The 18,413-nt window shown below is 46.2% G+C and overlaps 1 protein-coding gene across 1 annotated transcript in view; it reads right to left on the minus strand.

The window, feature by feature from the left end:
- Positions 1-14,654, minus strand: part of ADCY8 (adenylate cyclase 8) — a 120,244-nt gene extending 105,590 nt beyond the window's left edge. Inside the window, exon 1 of the mRNA XM_010404772.4 lies at positions 14,147-14,654. Within this exon, the coding sequence (XP_010403074.1) occupies positions 14,147-14,554 (408 nt within the window). The 5' untranslated portion in view covers positions 14,555-14,654. The remainder of the gene's footprint in view (positions 1-14,146) is intronic.
- Positions 14,655-18,413: the final 3,759 nt, after the last annotated feature.

Here is an 18,413-nt window from a genome sequence, read left to right on the forward strand (position 1 = left end):
GTAGAGGAATTTTTTTTGCTAGTGGAAAGAAAGGACATGTATTACTGATATTCTTCAAACTCTCCCACCTCTAATACTGCACAGACCACAGAGATCTAGGAGGTGGAGACAGAATTGTTCCCCAAAAGAAGCATGGAGGGAGCATGTGCTGATGTGTGCTATAAGCTTGTGCTCTGGCAATGCTCGATGTCACCAGATGGGGATGGGGAAGGCAAGGTTTCTGCTTTGACCTTTGAACCATATGATGGTGATAAGCCCATAGAACAAATCTCATGAAGAAACGAGAGCTGATGACATGTGGTAGACTCTGTAGTTTTAGGTTTATGGTTGAACTTGATGATCCAAAGTGTCTTTGTCAGCCTAAATGATTGCATGATTCTATGACACAGGACTGCAGGCAAGTCCCTCCCAGGACCTGAGGCTAGAATGGGCTGAAAGTGTGTGCAGAAGGCACAGCACGTAAATCAGTCTCACCCTGTGATCACAGGAGGTGTGCCTTGCACATGACCATGTAACCATGTTCAGTCTGGATTCACAGATGTTAGCTCTGCCCTCCAGATCCTGAGTAGATTTTTGTATCTATGTTCTTGAAACTATACCTGTACTGCTATCACAGAATTAGTGAGTTTGGAAAGGACTTCTGGAGATCATACTGTCAGATCTTCCTCAAAGCAGGATCACCTGCAAGTTGCTTAGGGTCTTGTCCAGTCAGATTTTTAATATTCTCAAGAATGAAGACATCACAAAATCTCTAAGAAACCTCAAACAGTGCTCATTCACATTTAGAGTAAAAAAAGGTATTTAAGTGGAATATACTACATTTCAGTTCATGCACATTCACTGTCCTCCTGTCTCTGGGCACTGCTGAGAAAAGTTTGTCTCTGTCTCCTTATTTTAGAATAATCTGTTTATACATAATTATCAGATTACCACCCTCCCCCCCCCCCCCCCATTCCATCTCCAGCCTGAACAGTCCCAGCTCTCTCAGCCTTTCCTCATTTGGCAGCTCTTCATAGGCCTTCTCTGGACTCCCTCCAGCATGTCCATGTGTCTTCTGTACTGGGTAGTCCAGCACTGGGCCTGGCACTCCAGATGTGTTTCAGTAGGACCAAACAGGGGAAAGATTGCCTTCCTCAACCCAATGAGAACATTCTGCCTAAGGCAGCACAGGAGGCCACTGGCCTTCAGCCTGTTGGTTCATGGTCAGTTTGGTGTCCACCAGGTTCCCCAGGGCCTTCTCTGCAGAGCTGCTTTCCATCTGGGCAGCTGCCAGTCTCTTGTGGTGCATGAGGCTTTTCCCACCTAGGTGCAGACAGTGACATTTCCCTTCTGCTGAATGGAGCCGGGAAAGGGGCTGGAGCACAGGTCTGATGAGGAGCAGCTGAGGGAGCTGGGGTCACAGCCTGGAGAAAAGGAATCTCGGAGGGACCTTATCACTCTCTACAACTTCCTGAAAGGATGTTGTAGACAGGTGGGGATTGGTCTCTTCTTAGGTAGTAAGTGGCAGGACAACAGGAAATGGCTTCAAGTTCTTCCAGGGGAGGTTTAGATTGATTATTAGTAAACATTTCTTTACTGAAAGGGTGATCAAGCGTTGGAACAGGTTGCACAGGGAAGTGTTGGAGTCAGCATCCCTGGGACTCTTGAAAAGGCTTGTGGATGTGGCACTTGTGGTCATGGTTTAATGGTGAAAACAGTGGTGCTGGGTTAACAGCTGGACTCTGTCTTAGAGATCTTTTCCAGCCTTAAGGATACTGTGATTCTTTGACTCCATGATGGTCCTGTCAGTCCATTTCTGCAGCCCACCGAGGTCCCTCTGAGTGGCAGCACAGTCATTTGGTGTATCAGTCACTCCTCCCACTTTAGTGTTGTCTGCACATAAGATTATTAAACTCTAGTGAGTTTGGTGGGAGTCAGTGAGCCCCACAAGACACTTTTAAAACTACTGAGTGATTTAAGAAGTCCCTTGGCTTGTGGAGTGTTGAAATTCTCCCTCAGTACCTTGCTATATTTTTAAGTTCCTAGATGACTTTGAAAAATGGACTTTAGGCCAGATATCTATCCTCGGAATCATTTCTGTGACCACCTATCCTTCTGTGCTTTGGAGACCACAGGTTTCACACAAAGTCTGTAAGAAAATCTGAGGTTTTTTCTGTCTATGTATGTGCTTATGGTTTGCATTTTTAATTCTTTCCTTATTTGTAGGATGCTCTAGCATTTTCTTCTTCCTTTGTCTGAGATTCCTTGAATTGTCTTTCTGTAGTAAAGGGCACTAATCTTTGACCAAACACCTTTCACATTCTCTTAAAATCTGAAGCTGCTGAATCCATATTGCTGTTAGCCACAATATGAGAGTTTGATTTTCAGATTATAGTTTAATGATTGTAATTATAAAAAAACATCTCTTAATTAATGGTGTGCATATTTTCCATTTTTAAATTGCACCTATAAACCATCTTCAGATATACACAAACTTTAGGGACAGACTAAATATTATTTTGACTTGCAAATGTAATTACTGAACCTGAAAGCAAGTTACAAAAAAGGGAATAAAGCATGAAATTTCACAACATTGCTTTTGCTGAGTATTTGCATCATATAATAAAAATATATGTAAATCTATGAATCTGGTTTGAACCTTTAGAAATTTAAATATGGAATCTTACTAGATATATATGTTGCTTTTAGATTTTAAAAAAAAAAAGACTCTGTCAAGTCAAATTACAGAAGCTTTGCATTGCAGAAGAAAACCAGAAGTGACCTCAAATCCTCTTCCTTCTTGTACACCATCAGAAGTGCTTTTTAATAAATGCACTTGGATAGAACATTTGTAAACTCAGTGTGGAAGTTAGCACGTTCTGGTGTCATGGAAAGCAATCTGGCCAGCAAAGTTCTGTTAACTGCTTGAAGAGGAAAGGAGCAACTACCTTAACAATCTTTGCACAAAGTCTAAGGGACACTGAACAACTTAAACTTATACCAATCTTGGTGCATATGAGTTTTTCTTAAAATAATTGACGTTAAGGTGCATTCTTTTACACTCCTTCTCCAAAGTCACATTACCTCAGGGAGTTCTGTACTTAAAGCTTTTAGATCTTATTGTTTTGATTGTTGATGAGATTTGAAGTAACTGAATGATTGTGTTAGATAATCTACTGTGCAGTGTTAGCAAAGAAGAGTGACTGTCATCAGAAAATGTACCCTAAGAATAACCAGACACAAGTACATTTTTTCAGGAAAGAAAGTAATAAGTCATTAAAAAAATAATTTCTAAGCATGAAGAGTTATTGAGGTTATAAGAAGATTAATGGAGGCCCCACCATCCTGTGCCAGCCCATAGAAAACGGGAACACTTCATGTGTACTCCTGGTATTTCTTACAGTCTCTCATGTGACTAATGGAACACAGCAAACAAAAGCAATCACATTGGCACAAATTAAATATATATAATAAATTCCTCTCTTCCAATTGGTGTCAACAAGCTGCTATTACTCTCAGGATTGCAGAGAACATGTAAATTGTCATAGCATCAATCAGAGTGACATTTGACTACATTTTGGAGGTCAAAAAGTTACAGCAACTTGTAAAATTTGTACAATCCTTGGGCAAGGTTCATATGACTTAAGTTCTGCCTAAGTCTCAAAAAAGAATTTTCACTGGCTTCTCTCAAGGACCTTCAGATCCTCGAGGAATCTACCATAAATCTTTCTGATCATTTTGAGGTATACTACACCCTTAATGTTTCAAGAATAAGTTACTACAAAGAATCATAGAATCATTTAGGTTGGAAAAGACCTCTAAGGCCATCAAGTCCAACTGTTAACCCAGCACTGCTAAGTGCATCACTAAACCATATCCCTAAGTGTCACATCTACATGACTTTTAAATCCCTCCAGGAATGGTGACACCACCGCTCCTGTGCACAACCTGTCCCAGTGCTTGACAATCCTTTTGAGGAAGAAATTTTTCCCATTATCTAATCAAAACTTCTCCTGGGGAAACTTGAGGCCACATCTTCTAATCCTGTCTCTTGTTACCAGGGGGAAGAGACCAACCCCCACCTGGTTACAGCCTCCTTTCAGGGAGTTGTAGAGAGTGATAAGGTCCCCCCTGAGCCTCCTTTTCTCCAGGCTGAACACCCCCAGCTCCCTCAGCTGCTCCTCATAAGACTTGTGTTCCAGAAACTTCCCCAGATCCACTGGAGTGGACACACTCCAGCCCCTCAATGTCTTTCTTGCAGTGAGGGGCCTAAAACTGGACACAGGATTTGAGGTGTGGCCTCACCAGTGCTGAGTACAGGGGGACAATCCCTGCCCTGGTCCTGCTGGCCACACTACTGCTGATACAGCCCAGATGCCACTGACCTCCTTGACCTCCTGAGCACACACTGACTCATATTCAGGCACCTGTTGACCAGCATTCCCAGGTCCTCTTACTCTTATATGGCACCTACTTTTACATCCTCTCCATACAGGTGGATGTTAGAATCACTGATGATCAGGCTGAAGTAGAATAGAATAGAATAGAATAGAATAGAATAGAATAGAATAGAATAATTTCAGTTTAATGGGATCTACAACAGCTTTCTAGTCCAACTGCCTGACCACTTCAGGGGTGATCAAAAGTTAAAGCCCATTATTAAGGATATTGTTCAAATGCCTCTGAAGATACTGAAAAATTTGGGGCATTGATCACTTCTCTAGGAAGCCTGTTCCAGAGTTTGAACATCCTCTGGGTAGCAAAATGCATCCTAATGTCCATTCTCTGACTTCCCTGATTCAGCTTTGAACCATTCCCACATGTCCTGTCAGTGGGTCCCAGGGAGGAGACCTCAGCACATCTCTCTCCCCTTTTCCTCCTCAGGAAGCTGTTAGAGAGCAACGAGGTCACACCTCAGCCTCCTCTTCTCCAAACTAGACAAAACCAGAGTTCTTAACTTCTCCTTATAGGACATACCTTCCAACTCTAAAGAGAATCATGTGGAACCGCTCTTTAAAGAAAGAATAAAGTTAAATGCATGCATTCCCACTAAATTCAATGTATTCATATTTCAACAAAAAATGTGCATGGCTGAAAGAAGCCAATGCAGTATTCCTCTTTTGTTGCATCATAGAAGATGTTGGAATGTTTTACACAAAAATCTCAAAGCAATTGAACATATTAGTCAGAGATTACAGCAGCTGAGAAAGGCAAATTTTCAAATCAAATGAAGCTCTGAAATGTTTAATGATGTGTGTGGGTGACCACAGACCAATGATTAATTAAGTGATGGAATGTGCATGATCCTTCTTCCCAATCCCTAGCTGAAATTTGTGGTGACTATTAGTCCTTCCTCTAAAAGAACATGAATATCTGCACATTAAATTAGACTCATACTGAGCACATGTGGGATGATTTCTATGTCAATTATAACCCTGTCTAGCATGCTTATGAAGCTTATTAATATTAATAAGCATTGGAGTTACTTTCCCATATGACAAGACAATCATAGGATAAAAGAATGTGTATATCGAGACCTTATGTATTATTTGAATAATTTCTGGGAGATCTAAGTAATTTCTTTACCTAAACTAGCTCCAGAATTACATAATCTCTGCTACACGGTGTAATATAACTTAGTTCTTCTGTGCTGACTCATTTTCCTGGTTAATATTATTTCTTCTCTGCATTGTGATGATAGTTATGGATTTATGAATGAGCCTTCTACTGTAGTAGACCTAAAGCAACAGAATAGATAGCACTATCCCTGAACAGGTGCAAGGTAAATGAAGCAGGAGAGCTGGAACAAAGGAGAAATAGTAAAGTGCCTGAAGATTAGATCCATCCAAAGAAATAAACTGATTTTCAAAATTAAGATTCTGACACTGTTGAATTTTTCCATTGATTTCATTAAAGAAGGATTTCTGCATTTTATTTTTAAGGGAAAGGAAAATAAGGATACAGGAAAATACAAAACTGCAGTGATGATTAAATCAAAATTGAAAAATCGAGGTAAAAAATTGTATTAGTGAACTCAGACATTATTTCATTTATACTGGAGGCTACTGTTATCTAGATTAAAACTAATGCATCATACAAAATTATAACACCAGCATCCGGAAGAAGTACAATTATTTGTTGTGATTGTGGAAAAAAAAATTGGCTGGTGTTAGTTTAGATTTTTTTTACACTGATATGCTTCAGCTGCTTCTCAGACTGCAGCAATGGTTAATTAATGAACTCCGCAGCCTTCTTCTCTCCTCTAGGGCTAACTGCATGAAACCTTGCAGCAGAAGAATGACAAATGAAATAGCAACACTTCTTAAAATAGTTGCTAATAAATACAACTCGTATGATGAGATATTCCTCTGTCAGCCAATGGCTGCCTGGCTTTGCACTTCATCCTGTGTACAGTTCCTGATGTTTTTTGTTCTAGATTAAGCAGCACCGCACTGATATCTCTGTCAGCAGACCTGGCTGTTTGGAGAGATAAGCATGACAGAGCTCATTCAGAGAGATTCCAAGAGGAGCTGTATGTCCACATTTGTGTTCTCTTTCAGAAGAAATGTGGATTATGAGCAAAACTTTCCCTAAAGAGAGTACTGAGAAGTCATCTTCATGGTTCACCTAAAAATCCTAATATCTATGGGATTCTTTATATTACATTCTGTGGGCTTTAAATCAAGGAACTAAATGAAGTTGTTGGAAGTCTGTGAGTAAGTCAGGCCTTAATAATATCCCTTAGAAAAATCTTTAGTTTCAAGAAATGCCAGGTACTCAGGATTTTTTGTGCTTGATCGCTTTTGACGAGCCAAGTCTCTTCCATCCCTGGTTGGAATGAGTGAGGCTGCTAACAAAATGCTCAAGATTCACTGCAGCACTAACCAAGTGATTTGCATTCATCTCCCTCCTTGGGCCAGATTGAAACTCTACAGTCCTTTGTGCACTGGAGATAGGTACAAGCTGCACTGCACCAAGAACAGAGCAAGTGACAGAACTTGTCTTTGTAAGAAAGGCAAGATGAAGAAAAAATGGCTCATAAGCCATGAAGCAAGGTCCTTGAGCATCTCATTTGCAGACACACAACTACTAAAGTTTAATTCAGAAGCCTACGTTGGCTGCCACCATGCTCTTACAGATCCTTACACAGTATGCAAAAAGGCTCTGGAACTACAAAAAAGAGGGAGTATGTCTAAAACCTCGGTTTTCCCTAGCATTTAGAGAATCACTGTGATGTTTTCCCCTATATAACTGGGCTTTTCAGCACTCTGAAAAGGAGGTTCAAGATTCATCATATCAGAGTGGAGATCAGACTGTAGAGTCTGCTGGCTGGGACCTGTGCTCAAGGGAGTGATTTAACAACCTTATATAAAACACTATAATATTGACCAAGGACACCTCCAGTGATGAATTCCATAATCAGTTGGTTACAGAGCCACGTTTATTATTTTTTTAATTTTTCTTTTTTCACATTGAATCTTAAACTTTTATCTTCACAGAAGAACAGTTGTGCTAGGAATGGGGGGACGATTTGCTTTGGAAACTCTCTGGTGAGGTAAGAGAGACAGATTTCAATCCCCTCTGGGGAAAAAGGCATTCAAACCTTGGTCTACCACATCCCAGGGACATTTTCATTACCACATTTTTTTACACAGAGGAAGAGCACAACAACCTTCTCTACTGACTTTGACACCAGACAGGTGGTGTGTGTGTAGTACAGCTGCAAAATGTGTTCCAAGTAGAACAGTGTCCTGTTACCCAGGATGCTGGGTAGGGTGGGCTGCTGGTAACTTTAACATAGAGTTATTGAGGTACTTCATGGGATGCACAGAAACAGAAGCACAGTTAAGGGCAAGAAGGCTACACTTAGAGAAATGTGATCGTAATAGTCTGTGATAATCACAGACTCATTGAATGCAAGGTTGGAAGGCACCTCCAGGATCATCTGGTCCAGCCTTTCTTGGCAAAAACACAGTCTAGACAAGATGGCCCAGCACTCTGTCCAGATGAATCCTAAAAATGTCCAATGTCAGGGAATCCACCACATCCCTGGGGAGATTATTCTCATTGCAAAAATTTTTCATCTTATGTCCAATCTGAATCTCCCCAAGAGTTACTTGTACCCATTACCCCTCACATTTTCCATATGACTCCTTGTAAAAAAGGAGTCTGATCTTTGTTGCCATCCTTTCAATGCCAGAGGGTGAAAATGTCTCCTCTAAGCCTTCTTTTCTCAAGGCTAAACAAGCCCACTTCTCTCAGCCTTTCCCCACATGCCAGGCTTTCCCCTTCTTTGCTCATCTTTGTGGCCTCTCTTTGGACTCTGTCCAGCCAGTCCACACCCTTTTTGCATAGCAGGGACCAAACCTGAACACAGTATTCCAGGCCAGGCAAGTGCTGAGTAAATTGAGATAGCAAATTCTTGATCTCTGCTGGGGATGCCCTGGTTGATGCAGCCCAGCCTCCTGCTGGCTTTCTCTGCCCCAGCTGCAACTAGTCACTCATACTGAACTTCTTGTCCACCAGGACCCCAAGATCCCTTTCCATAAAGCTGCTTCACAGGCAGGCAGATCCAAGCCTGTACTGAAATTCTGGATTATGTTTTCCCAGATGCAATACCTTACACTTGTTCTTGTTGAACTTTACTGGATTCTTTCTAGCCCACTCTTACAGACAATCCAGATCTTCCTGCAGGGTGTCTTCTCCTTTCCTTCCTCAGTTTGGGACCATGGACAAACTTTGTAAGGGTATGCTTGATTCCATCTTCCAGATCACTTACAAAGATATTAAGCAGTGTGAGCCCAAAATCAATCCCTTGGGGACCCCACTTGTGACAGGTTGCCACTTTGAAAAGGAGACATTTTCCACCACACAGTGGGTGCTGCCTTTCAGTCCATTCCCCACCCACGGCACTGCCCACTTGCCTGGACCCATAACACGTCGTGTTAACATGATGTTAACAAAGTGCCTGCAGGAACAGAGGGCCAGGCAGGAGCTGAGTAAGGATTTTCAGATTTGGAGTTTCCATCAACGCAAGCACTAATTAAAAAGTATAATTTCTTTTCTGTTTACTAAATTTCAACTTTTATGTGAAACACTCTAGTTTATCTCATGCATAGCCAGATATTCTGGAAATAAGGAAAAGGTAAGGAGACGCTGTTCTACCCTCCACCTTCTCTGCCTCCTGAAAAAAGAAGAATCCCTTGAACAGTTCTAGTTTTGCCTCCTTCTCTTCCCTGTTCCAATGATGTCATTGACCGTGTTGAGAAGTGCATTAAGAAGCTGAACTGGAGATGTTTATCCCCTTCATTCTTCTGTACAGGCTAATAAGGATCATTCAAACATGATCTGCTGTGAGCTGTAAGTGCAGTGCTCTCGTACGTGATTATTTTGCATTAGATGTTGCTGTTTTGGAGCATATGCCTCTTTCTAGGCCATGAAAAACAACAAACAAGCAAAAAACAAACCCTTGAAAACAACCCAGAAGTGTTCTGACAGCAGAAAAAATGTCACATTAAATCTAGCAAAGTAAGTTTTACTGAGAACAAGCACACTGACTGTTGTAAGCTGAAACTCACTGATGAAAGCAGGTTTCATTCATGGTTTTGCCTGAGTTCCTACATATTGGAGGCAATTAATCATCAAATTGTAAATATACTTAGTGCATTTGCCCTACTTAGCACAACAATGATGCAGCTGCTTCAGAGAAAAGTGTATCCAATGTTAATCTAATTATGCTGTGACCCACTGATACTGGTCAGGTGATATTACAGGATATAAAAGGAAAGCAGTTCATAATCCAGTCTAAAATCACACACTCAAGTTATAAGTTGCCCACAAAAGACTATGGCACAAAAACACATAGCAAATAATGCTGCAAAATCAAACATGAGGATAAAGGTGGAATGCTTTGATTCTGCTTCTCAAATGGTAGCTAACTTTGGAATGTCCTTATATTTTACAGATTGAATAGATTTTCCACAAGCATTTATCAGAAATTTCGAAGACATGGGTGTGTTTTGCATGTACTCAATACTGATATCTATGATCAGATTTTGGAAAACATGTAGCTGAAATACACACGCAAAAACTGTCAGTTTCCATTGTAAAATTACACAGATTTATCTCTGTAGGGCTCCTTGTGACTTCATGAACCCTGCCTTTCCCTCTATTAATAACCCTGTGAGAGGATTTGGGGAAAAAATAAGCAGGGAAAAAATTAATTCACAGAACTGCCTAGGCTTGGAAAGACAGAGGGAAAAGAATGATTTTTACCCAGTCTTAGTATTACCAACTTCAAGGTTATTTCTAAATGTATTTTTAGAGTTTTATTTAATACGCAAAATTTAGGACTTGGCTCTTCAAGGTATCCCTTATATATGTGATTTAGTAACGAGAGTAGTCTAACTGACTCTGGTGGAATTTGCTCATGTGAATGAAAAGTGCAAAGGCAGAGGATTAAAATCCAGAGTATGTGTGTAGCTTGCATAATTTCAAGCCTGTCAAAATTCATATCTATATTATCATCTGCCTATGTTACATAACATGAAGGAGCTCTGAGTTGTTTGTTCTTCCCCATATTTCTGAAACACATATGTGGTCTTTGAAATTTTGGATTGCATACATTATTACCCAGGAAAAAGTAAGAATGAATGCAATACAAATAAAACTTTGATTTTGGGGAATGTCAGAGACAAACAGTACCCCCAGCATGGTATCTGGTCAGGCACACAAATCCATGCGCTGCAGTTGTTTACCAATAAGATCTTTTATTTCTCATTTGCTTCCTGACCCAATCTGAAGTCAGTAGTGGTGCAGCCTTTAGCTAAGTCATGGTATCAGTCCCTTTTTCATGGTTTCTCTCAAGCTGAGCCACAGCACATTCCTCAGCATTTCAGGTTGGGGTCAGTTGGGTCAAGAGTGGTCATATCCCCCCAGAAACACTCAACATTTGCCATGATTGAAATTAGTGAGTCTATGGGGTTTTTTTTGGTTCTTGTTACTTTAAGAAAATCTAGTTTCAAACCTTTCTCCTTCAACTTTTTCTAGGATGCTTGTCCAAATTAATTTTGAGATGCAAGGGAAGAAAAATCAAGTGACATCTTAAGTGTTACTGCAAGAAAAAGATGAACAGAGAGCACTATTTGTATTCATGGTAATGCATGAAAACTACAACAAATAGTGAACCAGGCGGTAGTACTGCATGCTTGTGTGCAGCAATACTAATGGTTTGAACTGCTTGTGAACAAACTTATCAATGAAAACAAAGCTTAATTAAGAGGTTAGGGGGAAACACATGGAAGCAATTGATTTTCCTCTTGTGTAACTGTTGCAACTTCATGAGTTTAGATAAATGTACGGCTGACGTATACCTGCGTGACTGAGAAGAGGATCATGACCATTTTGCCCATGGATGCTTCTGGGTACAGTACTAAACTGATTCCAGGGCAGACATTTTTTTCTGTTCAGAACTGATTCAGTATTTTCCCTGTATGAAATCCTGATTTCAAAAAAATCCATGGAAAACCCATTATTTGTACCATGACCAGAGTTTTACCATTTGCTTTTTCTTTCATTGCATACTTTAATTCCTGGTTTTAGTCCAGTGTAAGCATCTGTCTGCATCCTGAGGCAGAGCAAGATGTTCACAGATATTGCTACATAATCAAATAGTTCATTTAGTCTTGTAAGGCTTCTTTGAAAGGAAGATGTGTATGTTACCTGAGAAAATAAGCCTTGTGATAAAAGAGAGTGTTTTGCTTGCAGGAGGAAGAGGGCTTTGTTGGCCCAAAGATTTCCTACATAATCTTGATGACACAGTCATTTAAATTCCCCGTGTTCACCTGTGAAGGAATAGCTATATATCCTTCAGCCGCAAAAGCCCTCATTCACTAACGCTCGAGAGAGCTCAGCAATCCTTTGCAAAAAGTAAGAAAATGGTGCAACAATAGAAAGTGCCAAAGTAGGAGTGTGCCTCACTCGGGCACCAGGTCCGGCTCCCCGGAGCCCCGGCGCAGAGCCCCGGCCCGCCCTGCAAGGGGGACGCGGGAGGGTGCGAGGCCGTGGGGTCGGGGCCGTGGGGTGGAGGCCGTGGGGTCGGGGCCGTGGGGTCGGGGCCGTGGAGGGGCGCGGGGCCGCGGGCGGGCTCGGTCCCTGCGGGGCCGCTGGAGGGAGCCCCCGGGCCGCCTTCAGCACCGCGCGGGCGGACAGCGCTCGGAGGCCGCGCTCCCGCCCCCGCGCATCCCCCGCGCTGCCCTCCGCGCCCGAGCCAGAGGCTTTCCGACCCCTCCAAGCTCCCCTGGCACCGGGGTGGGAGCCAGCCCGCGGGCGGGGAAGGATCCGGCCTCTCCGTAGGGACTGGAGGCAAAGGGCCGAAAGCGGCGGGCGATGTAAAGTGGTCCCTGGGCAGGCGGGAGCCGGTGTTAATCATCACCGACGTGTGACCAGCTGCGCGGATCCTGTTAAGGAGATTTATATATGTAGTTCATGAAGGCAATCATCTGGCTGGTAATCTCTCATTGTGCACCGCTCCAAGGCAGTTCGTTCACACAACTGGCTGCAAAATGAAGATATTACTATCTCTCCTGGGAAATGTCTGTGGGAAATGTGTGTGTGTATGTGTAGCAGCTAAACAGCTGGGATACTGGTGCGTAATGAGATAGCAGAGCATTACTCATAGCTCCAGGAGAGGACATGGAAGTAAATTAAGAAATCAGCATAACTCACACAGCTTTTGACCCACCACTAATAGCACCAGCAGTGCATGGGAGTAGGACATGGTGTGGCTGCAGTTCATTCATCAGCACATCACCAAGGGCTGGGCAACACCTCTGCCACAGCTCAATTGTCTCACATCCACAGGGCTCAGCCAGGCACAACACACCGGGGCAGCTTTTCCCAAAACAGGGTGAGCCCAATCACGGGGACATGAGGTCAGGCAGCCCACAGCTAACAAGTGCATGTAGTAAGGGGGTGGGGCAGGGGTTTCAGGAGGACCAGAGTCTAAGACAGGTAGATGTGCCCCAAGAATCACAGGCATCAAAACTTCCAGGTGCAAGATCAGTCACTTTCCAGCTGCACATCCCAGCACTCACATGCCACTGACAACTAATTCCTCTGCACCCTCCCTCCTTTCAGGGTTATCTGACAGTACCTCCACCCTTTTCTCCCAGAGTCCATGGAGCAAGCCAAATGGAGATGATAATCTGCCATGAAATATTGGTAGCACTGAGCTGTGACAGTCTGGGAAGTGAAGGGAAAAGGGAGCAGCAAGAATCTCTGGGATCAAGTTGTCCTAGTTACCTACTGTTTTCCTGCCTTACAGGGATACGGGGAGTTTGTTGCATTCTCACTTTTCTGTGGAAGAAGTCATCTGAGTATGAAGTCAGGTGAGACCTGGTTTTAACCCCTAAGGCCCATCCTGACCAGTGCCTCTCAGCAGTCTGCACCAGACAACACTCCGCCATGTAACCAGCACTCTGTCCTAAACATCGCTCATAAGGATTCAGAAAACAGTGTTTGCCCTGTGACCACCAGCAGAAAAGGGTTCTTAGCGTCCTCTAAGACAGCCTAGGATCTCACATCAAATCTCCTGGGGGAGCTTTGCTCTGGTTTCACTGAGGTTTCACTGGTTTCTCCTTGCAAAAGAGCAGCATGCTTTGTTCTTGTTTTCCCATAACTCAGATCAAGCTGCCCCTCACATTTTAAAAGCACCTGTTCCCCCAGCAGATTCAGAATTAAAAGGCATGAGCAAGTAAAATGGGAGCACTGGGAGAGTTTGGCCAAGACAGAGTCATCTCAAACCCCAAACCCCTGCTAAAAGTCAGGGAGGGGAAAAATAAATGACCCCTCCTCCCCACTTCCCCTAGGAACTTCTCTCCCCAGCACTCTTTCAAGGGACAGCAATGTAGTGAATATACAAGCAGAGGGGACAGAGTGGTTAGAAAGTGTCCCAACTCCCAGCTTGAGGTGAAACACTGGGATGGGCAATGGGAGACTGAAGAGGAGGAGGCAAGAAGGTTGATTTTTGCCCATGATCTCCTCTCTAGGTAATGAACTTCTGAGCACCTGATTAAAAGGGAAGGGATCTTTTGGGACACCCCACACCTCCTCTCACTCAGGGAGATGGAGAAAGAGGACTGTTCCCACCCTCTCCTCACTACGGTACCTGGTTGAGGGAAGTCACGGCGAACCTGGGGATAACCAGCTGCATGACAAGCTGCAGGACAGAGGTGACCAGTCCAGCCAGGATGGCCCAGGTGAGTGGCAGCGGAAGCATGCTGTAGGTCGCAAAAAGCGTGAAAAGCACATAGCCAATGCCATCCCCAAGGAGGCCACAGCCCAGTCCTGCCGCCAGAATCTGTGTGGCCATGGCCACCCAAGTGACAACACCGCTGTACTGCAGGTAGGTGTACGAGGTCGTGTCCTTCCTGACCACCACTAAGGCACAGATCACCACCTCGATGCCAGTGAAGAAGCCCAAGAGGATGCCCTTAATGGGGTCCATGGGAGCAGAGGCCAGGGTCAAGTGGAGGAATAGTAGGGTCAGCTTGGTCAGCACATCCAGGATGTTCATGACCACCTCAGATTTGCGCCGTTGACCCAAGAAGTAGCGCTGGTAAAGGCGCTCCAAGTCCCGAGACTTGAATGAGTTGCGGAGAGTGGGGAAGATCACCCCGCGATACGTATAGCCCCAGTTGAGGAAGAAGTCGGAGTTGCTGGGGGCACAGTCCAGGGGCAGAAAGCCCAAGTCTCCGCTGCTGCTTGTGCCCTCCGGGAAGACTTTGGTGCCTCCGTTGTTGTGGCGCTCGCTGCCCAAACTCCGTCCGGCCGACTGCCGCCGGAGGTGGTGGTGGTGGTGCGGCGGGTCGGTGGTGGTTGGGCAGCAGGTCTCGTCGGAGCTGAAGCCCTTGCCCCCGCCGCTGCTGCTGCCGCCGCTGCTGCTGCTGTGTTCTTGGATGAAGCGCTGCTCGGTGATGTGGCGCACGGCCGTCTGCCACAGCAGGCGCTGGGGTCTGCCGCTGCCGGGGGAGTCCCTGTGATGGTGTAAAGTTCATGCGCTGTCGCTCAGACACCGGCACCTCCGAGAGCTCCATGGCGGTGACTGGCGGGGGGCAAAGCACTGGCGCGCGGGGGGGGAAGGGGCGGGGGGGCCACACACCGTCTTTGGGGAGGGGAGCAGGGGGAGGGATGGAACCGCGGGAGAGGAGGGAGGGTATGTCGGAGGGCGGGTGGCGGCGGCGGGGTGGCGGTGCGGGGATCACATTTATAGGCAGGTCCCCGGGTCTGGCGGTGCGGCTGGCGACGGGGCTGGTTGGCCGCCGGGGTCCGGGGGGCGGCTTGCGCCGGCCTCAGCGCAGGCTGCCCGAGCCCCGTGCCCGCGGCTCCCCGCGGAAGCCGCATCCCGCGGAGCCCGGCTGCGGCGCAGCCCCGGTGCCCCTGAGGGATCGGTGCGCGCCCTGCCTCGGGTGATGCGCGGCGGGGAAACCGAGCCGCAGGTCCGGAGAGGAGGTGGAAGAGGGAGGACGCGGAGCATCTAACGGGAGCAGCCCCGCTGCCCGGTGGGGCGATCCTCGGCCCCATCCGGAGGCCGGAGGCACGGAGTTGTGGGGGCAGCCGCCTTGAAGTGCCGGTCACAGCGGGCAGCTCCTCTCTGCGGGGATCGGGGCTCCGCTCCGAGGTCTGCTTCCCGGGAGCTGCTGTAATTCCCGCGGTTGCGGTCAGCGGCAGCGCTGCGAGCTCGGGCAGGAGGGGAGAGGCGGCCAGGTCTCGGGCATCCTCGGTCACGGCGCTGAAGCCGCCGGCCGGGGGCTGCCCGCCCGCTTCCCCCCGGCGGCGGGTCATGCCCCTGGCTTACGAGGCTCCTCTGCCCGGGGGGATCTCGGGGCTCCCATCCATCGCAGGCAATCGGCTTGCTTGGCAACGGGAAAAAAAGGAGGGAAAGAAAGAAAGAAAGAAAAGAGGGGGAAAAAAAATCACATCGAAACCCAAATCTAAAAAAAAATAGAAAGAGAGGGGAATGTAAATCCCGCCCTAAACTCAGAGCTCTGGGAAGCCAGATGGGAGCATCCCAACTTCTCCGCAGGTCGGGGCAGGGAATGTCCCGGCTCAGGGGCTTCCCCGGCGGCAGGGAGGAGGAAGGAGGAGCAGGAGGAAGGGGCGAGGGCAAAGCGCAGGGATCGCGGTGCCTGCGGGGCTGCGGGGAGCTGGTGGCGGGGCGCTGCCCCGGGAGCCGGCGGGACCAGCACGGCGGGACCAGCACGGCGGGACCAGCACGGCGGGACCAGCACGGCGGACCAGCAACGGCGCAGCCGCCGCCGCCGCCGCCGCCGGAGTGGAGCTGCGGGCGGGCGGCCCGGGAGGAGGCAGAGCCCGGCGCGGTCAGCTGATGCCCGCCACGTCGGCGGGCTGTCCGCACCCCCCCGGCCCGGTTAAAGCAGCCGGCAGCCGCGGCTCTGGAGGGGGCCAGGGGGGCGGAGGTTGCCGCAGAGCAGGTCCCTTGGTTCCAGGAGTCTCCTTCCAACGTCACTTTTGGTTTCTCTGAGCTGCTCTGCTCTAGGTGCCCCGGACTGTCCCGCATTGCCTGACAGGTGCATCCATCCCCCGCGCTCAGTGAGATCTGATGCTGCAGCCGGGCATCCCTCTGCCCCGGCACAAGGGAGATCCTCAGGCCTTGCTTGGAGCGAGCGCACTTGCCCAGGGTGGGGGAGCCCTAGGCACCCCTCCACCTCTGCCTGGGCAAGTTCAGACCCTCTCAGAAAGGTTCTGTCACTGCTAGGACTGTGGCTCTGACCACACTGTGTTAAGTGTGTGTTTGATGATTCTATCCTGACAGCATTTACATTAAAGATACTGGAGAAATAACAGAAACTGTCCCAGGCACAGAGCCTGGAGTTAAAGCCAATCCTCACTCCCCATGCTGGCAGATGAAATTGCTCCTACTCCTCTGCTTGTGGAGTCACTCTATGCCAGCAAACCTGGATGTGTTGTGCACAGTGGCACAGCCTGGAGAAGGAAAAGGTATCTATCTTTACCTCCTCCGTTCCCCCTCCGCCCAGAGTAAACCCGGTTAAAGTGTCTGAACCCTGTCCTGGGGGAAAGGCTGAAACCTCCAGTTTTGGAGCTGAAACCATGCTGCTACAAGCAGCTGAATCAGATATAGCCTACAGACTAGACTATGGCAAGTTAAGGGAGAGGTGTTTTCTTTGTGCTTCAAAAGACAAGAGTGATGCCTGCTGAACTCCTTGATATAAATATGCAGCTGCCTTCTGACAGCAGCAAGGATGTGTGAGGACAGAGGCATTGCCTGGAAGGGAGCTGTGCTACTCCACTAGGAGCTCTGGCTTGTTGGGAATTGGGGTACTTAAAAATGGCACGTGATGCTTGACTTTCAGTGGGCCTAAGCCTCCATGAACACTCCAGCTGTTGTTGCTTAATTCACCTTTTTTTATTATTATTATTGTCAGGAAGACATGGCAATTTAGGAAGGATTTCACTGATTGTTTCTATATTTGCACTACAATAGATTTGGGGACTCCAGCCAAGTCTGTGTCCCGTGTGTGATGCAGGTTTTGCACAGATATGAGCAGAGGAAATTCTTGTTCTCCAGAGCCCAGATAAGGAAAGAGTGGCATTTTTGTGAACAGAGATGGGTCTTTCCTGCGGTTCAGCATGACCCGGCTTAACCTGGAAAGGGTTAATACTGGTTTCACAATAGTAATAGAGACATATCCATGCTCCTAGATAAATCCCATGGAAATTGTAGCATTACTTCAAGATGAAAATGTTACTATAAGCAGAGAAATCTTATATAAAGACTTATATATTTCTTTTATAATAGAAATTATAATTGTTAGTGCTATTACCCCAAAGCACAGAAAGAAAGCATCTTTCTCATTTAGATCGCTCAACCTAAATCATGATAAATCAAAGGAAAAGGAAACAAATATATAATTCAGCTTAAGGAGACATCCATTCAGAAGAGATAAGATGAAACCAAGATAGGTACATTTCAGTTCTCTAAAGTTACTGTGTGCACTGAATCACAGTGCTGGCAGGGTCCTTTGCCTCATGGCAGAGTGAGCTCTACTCTCATCATTTCTCCTGTGATAGAGGCTCTGTACCACCCCAGGCAGTCTATTTTTATGCTTCTCCATCCTTATCTTTTTCATATCTAACCTGAACATTCCTTGCAGCATTCACTAAGCACATCACTTCTTGTCCTGTCCACCATGAACAGGGAGAACAGATTATCCTGGCAGTAGCCTATACATATTTAATGAACGTCTCTTCCATCCATTCTCTCTTCCCCTTTTCATTGCTTAGGCTAAATAACATAATTTCTGCCATTTTTTCACCCCATGGGTCACATTTTCTAGGACTCTGGTCTTTTTTGTTTGTTCTGGATTATATACTCTTGTTTCATGATTTTATTT

Source organism: Corvus cornix, chromosome 2, assembly GCF_000738735.6.
Source record: "Corvus cornix cornix isolate S_Up_H32 chromosome 2, ASM73873v5, whole genome shotgun sequence".
Lineage (NCBI taxonomy): Eukaryota > Metazoa > Chordata > Aves > Passeriformes > Corvidae > Corvus > Corvus cornix.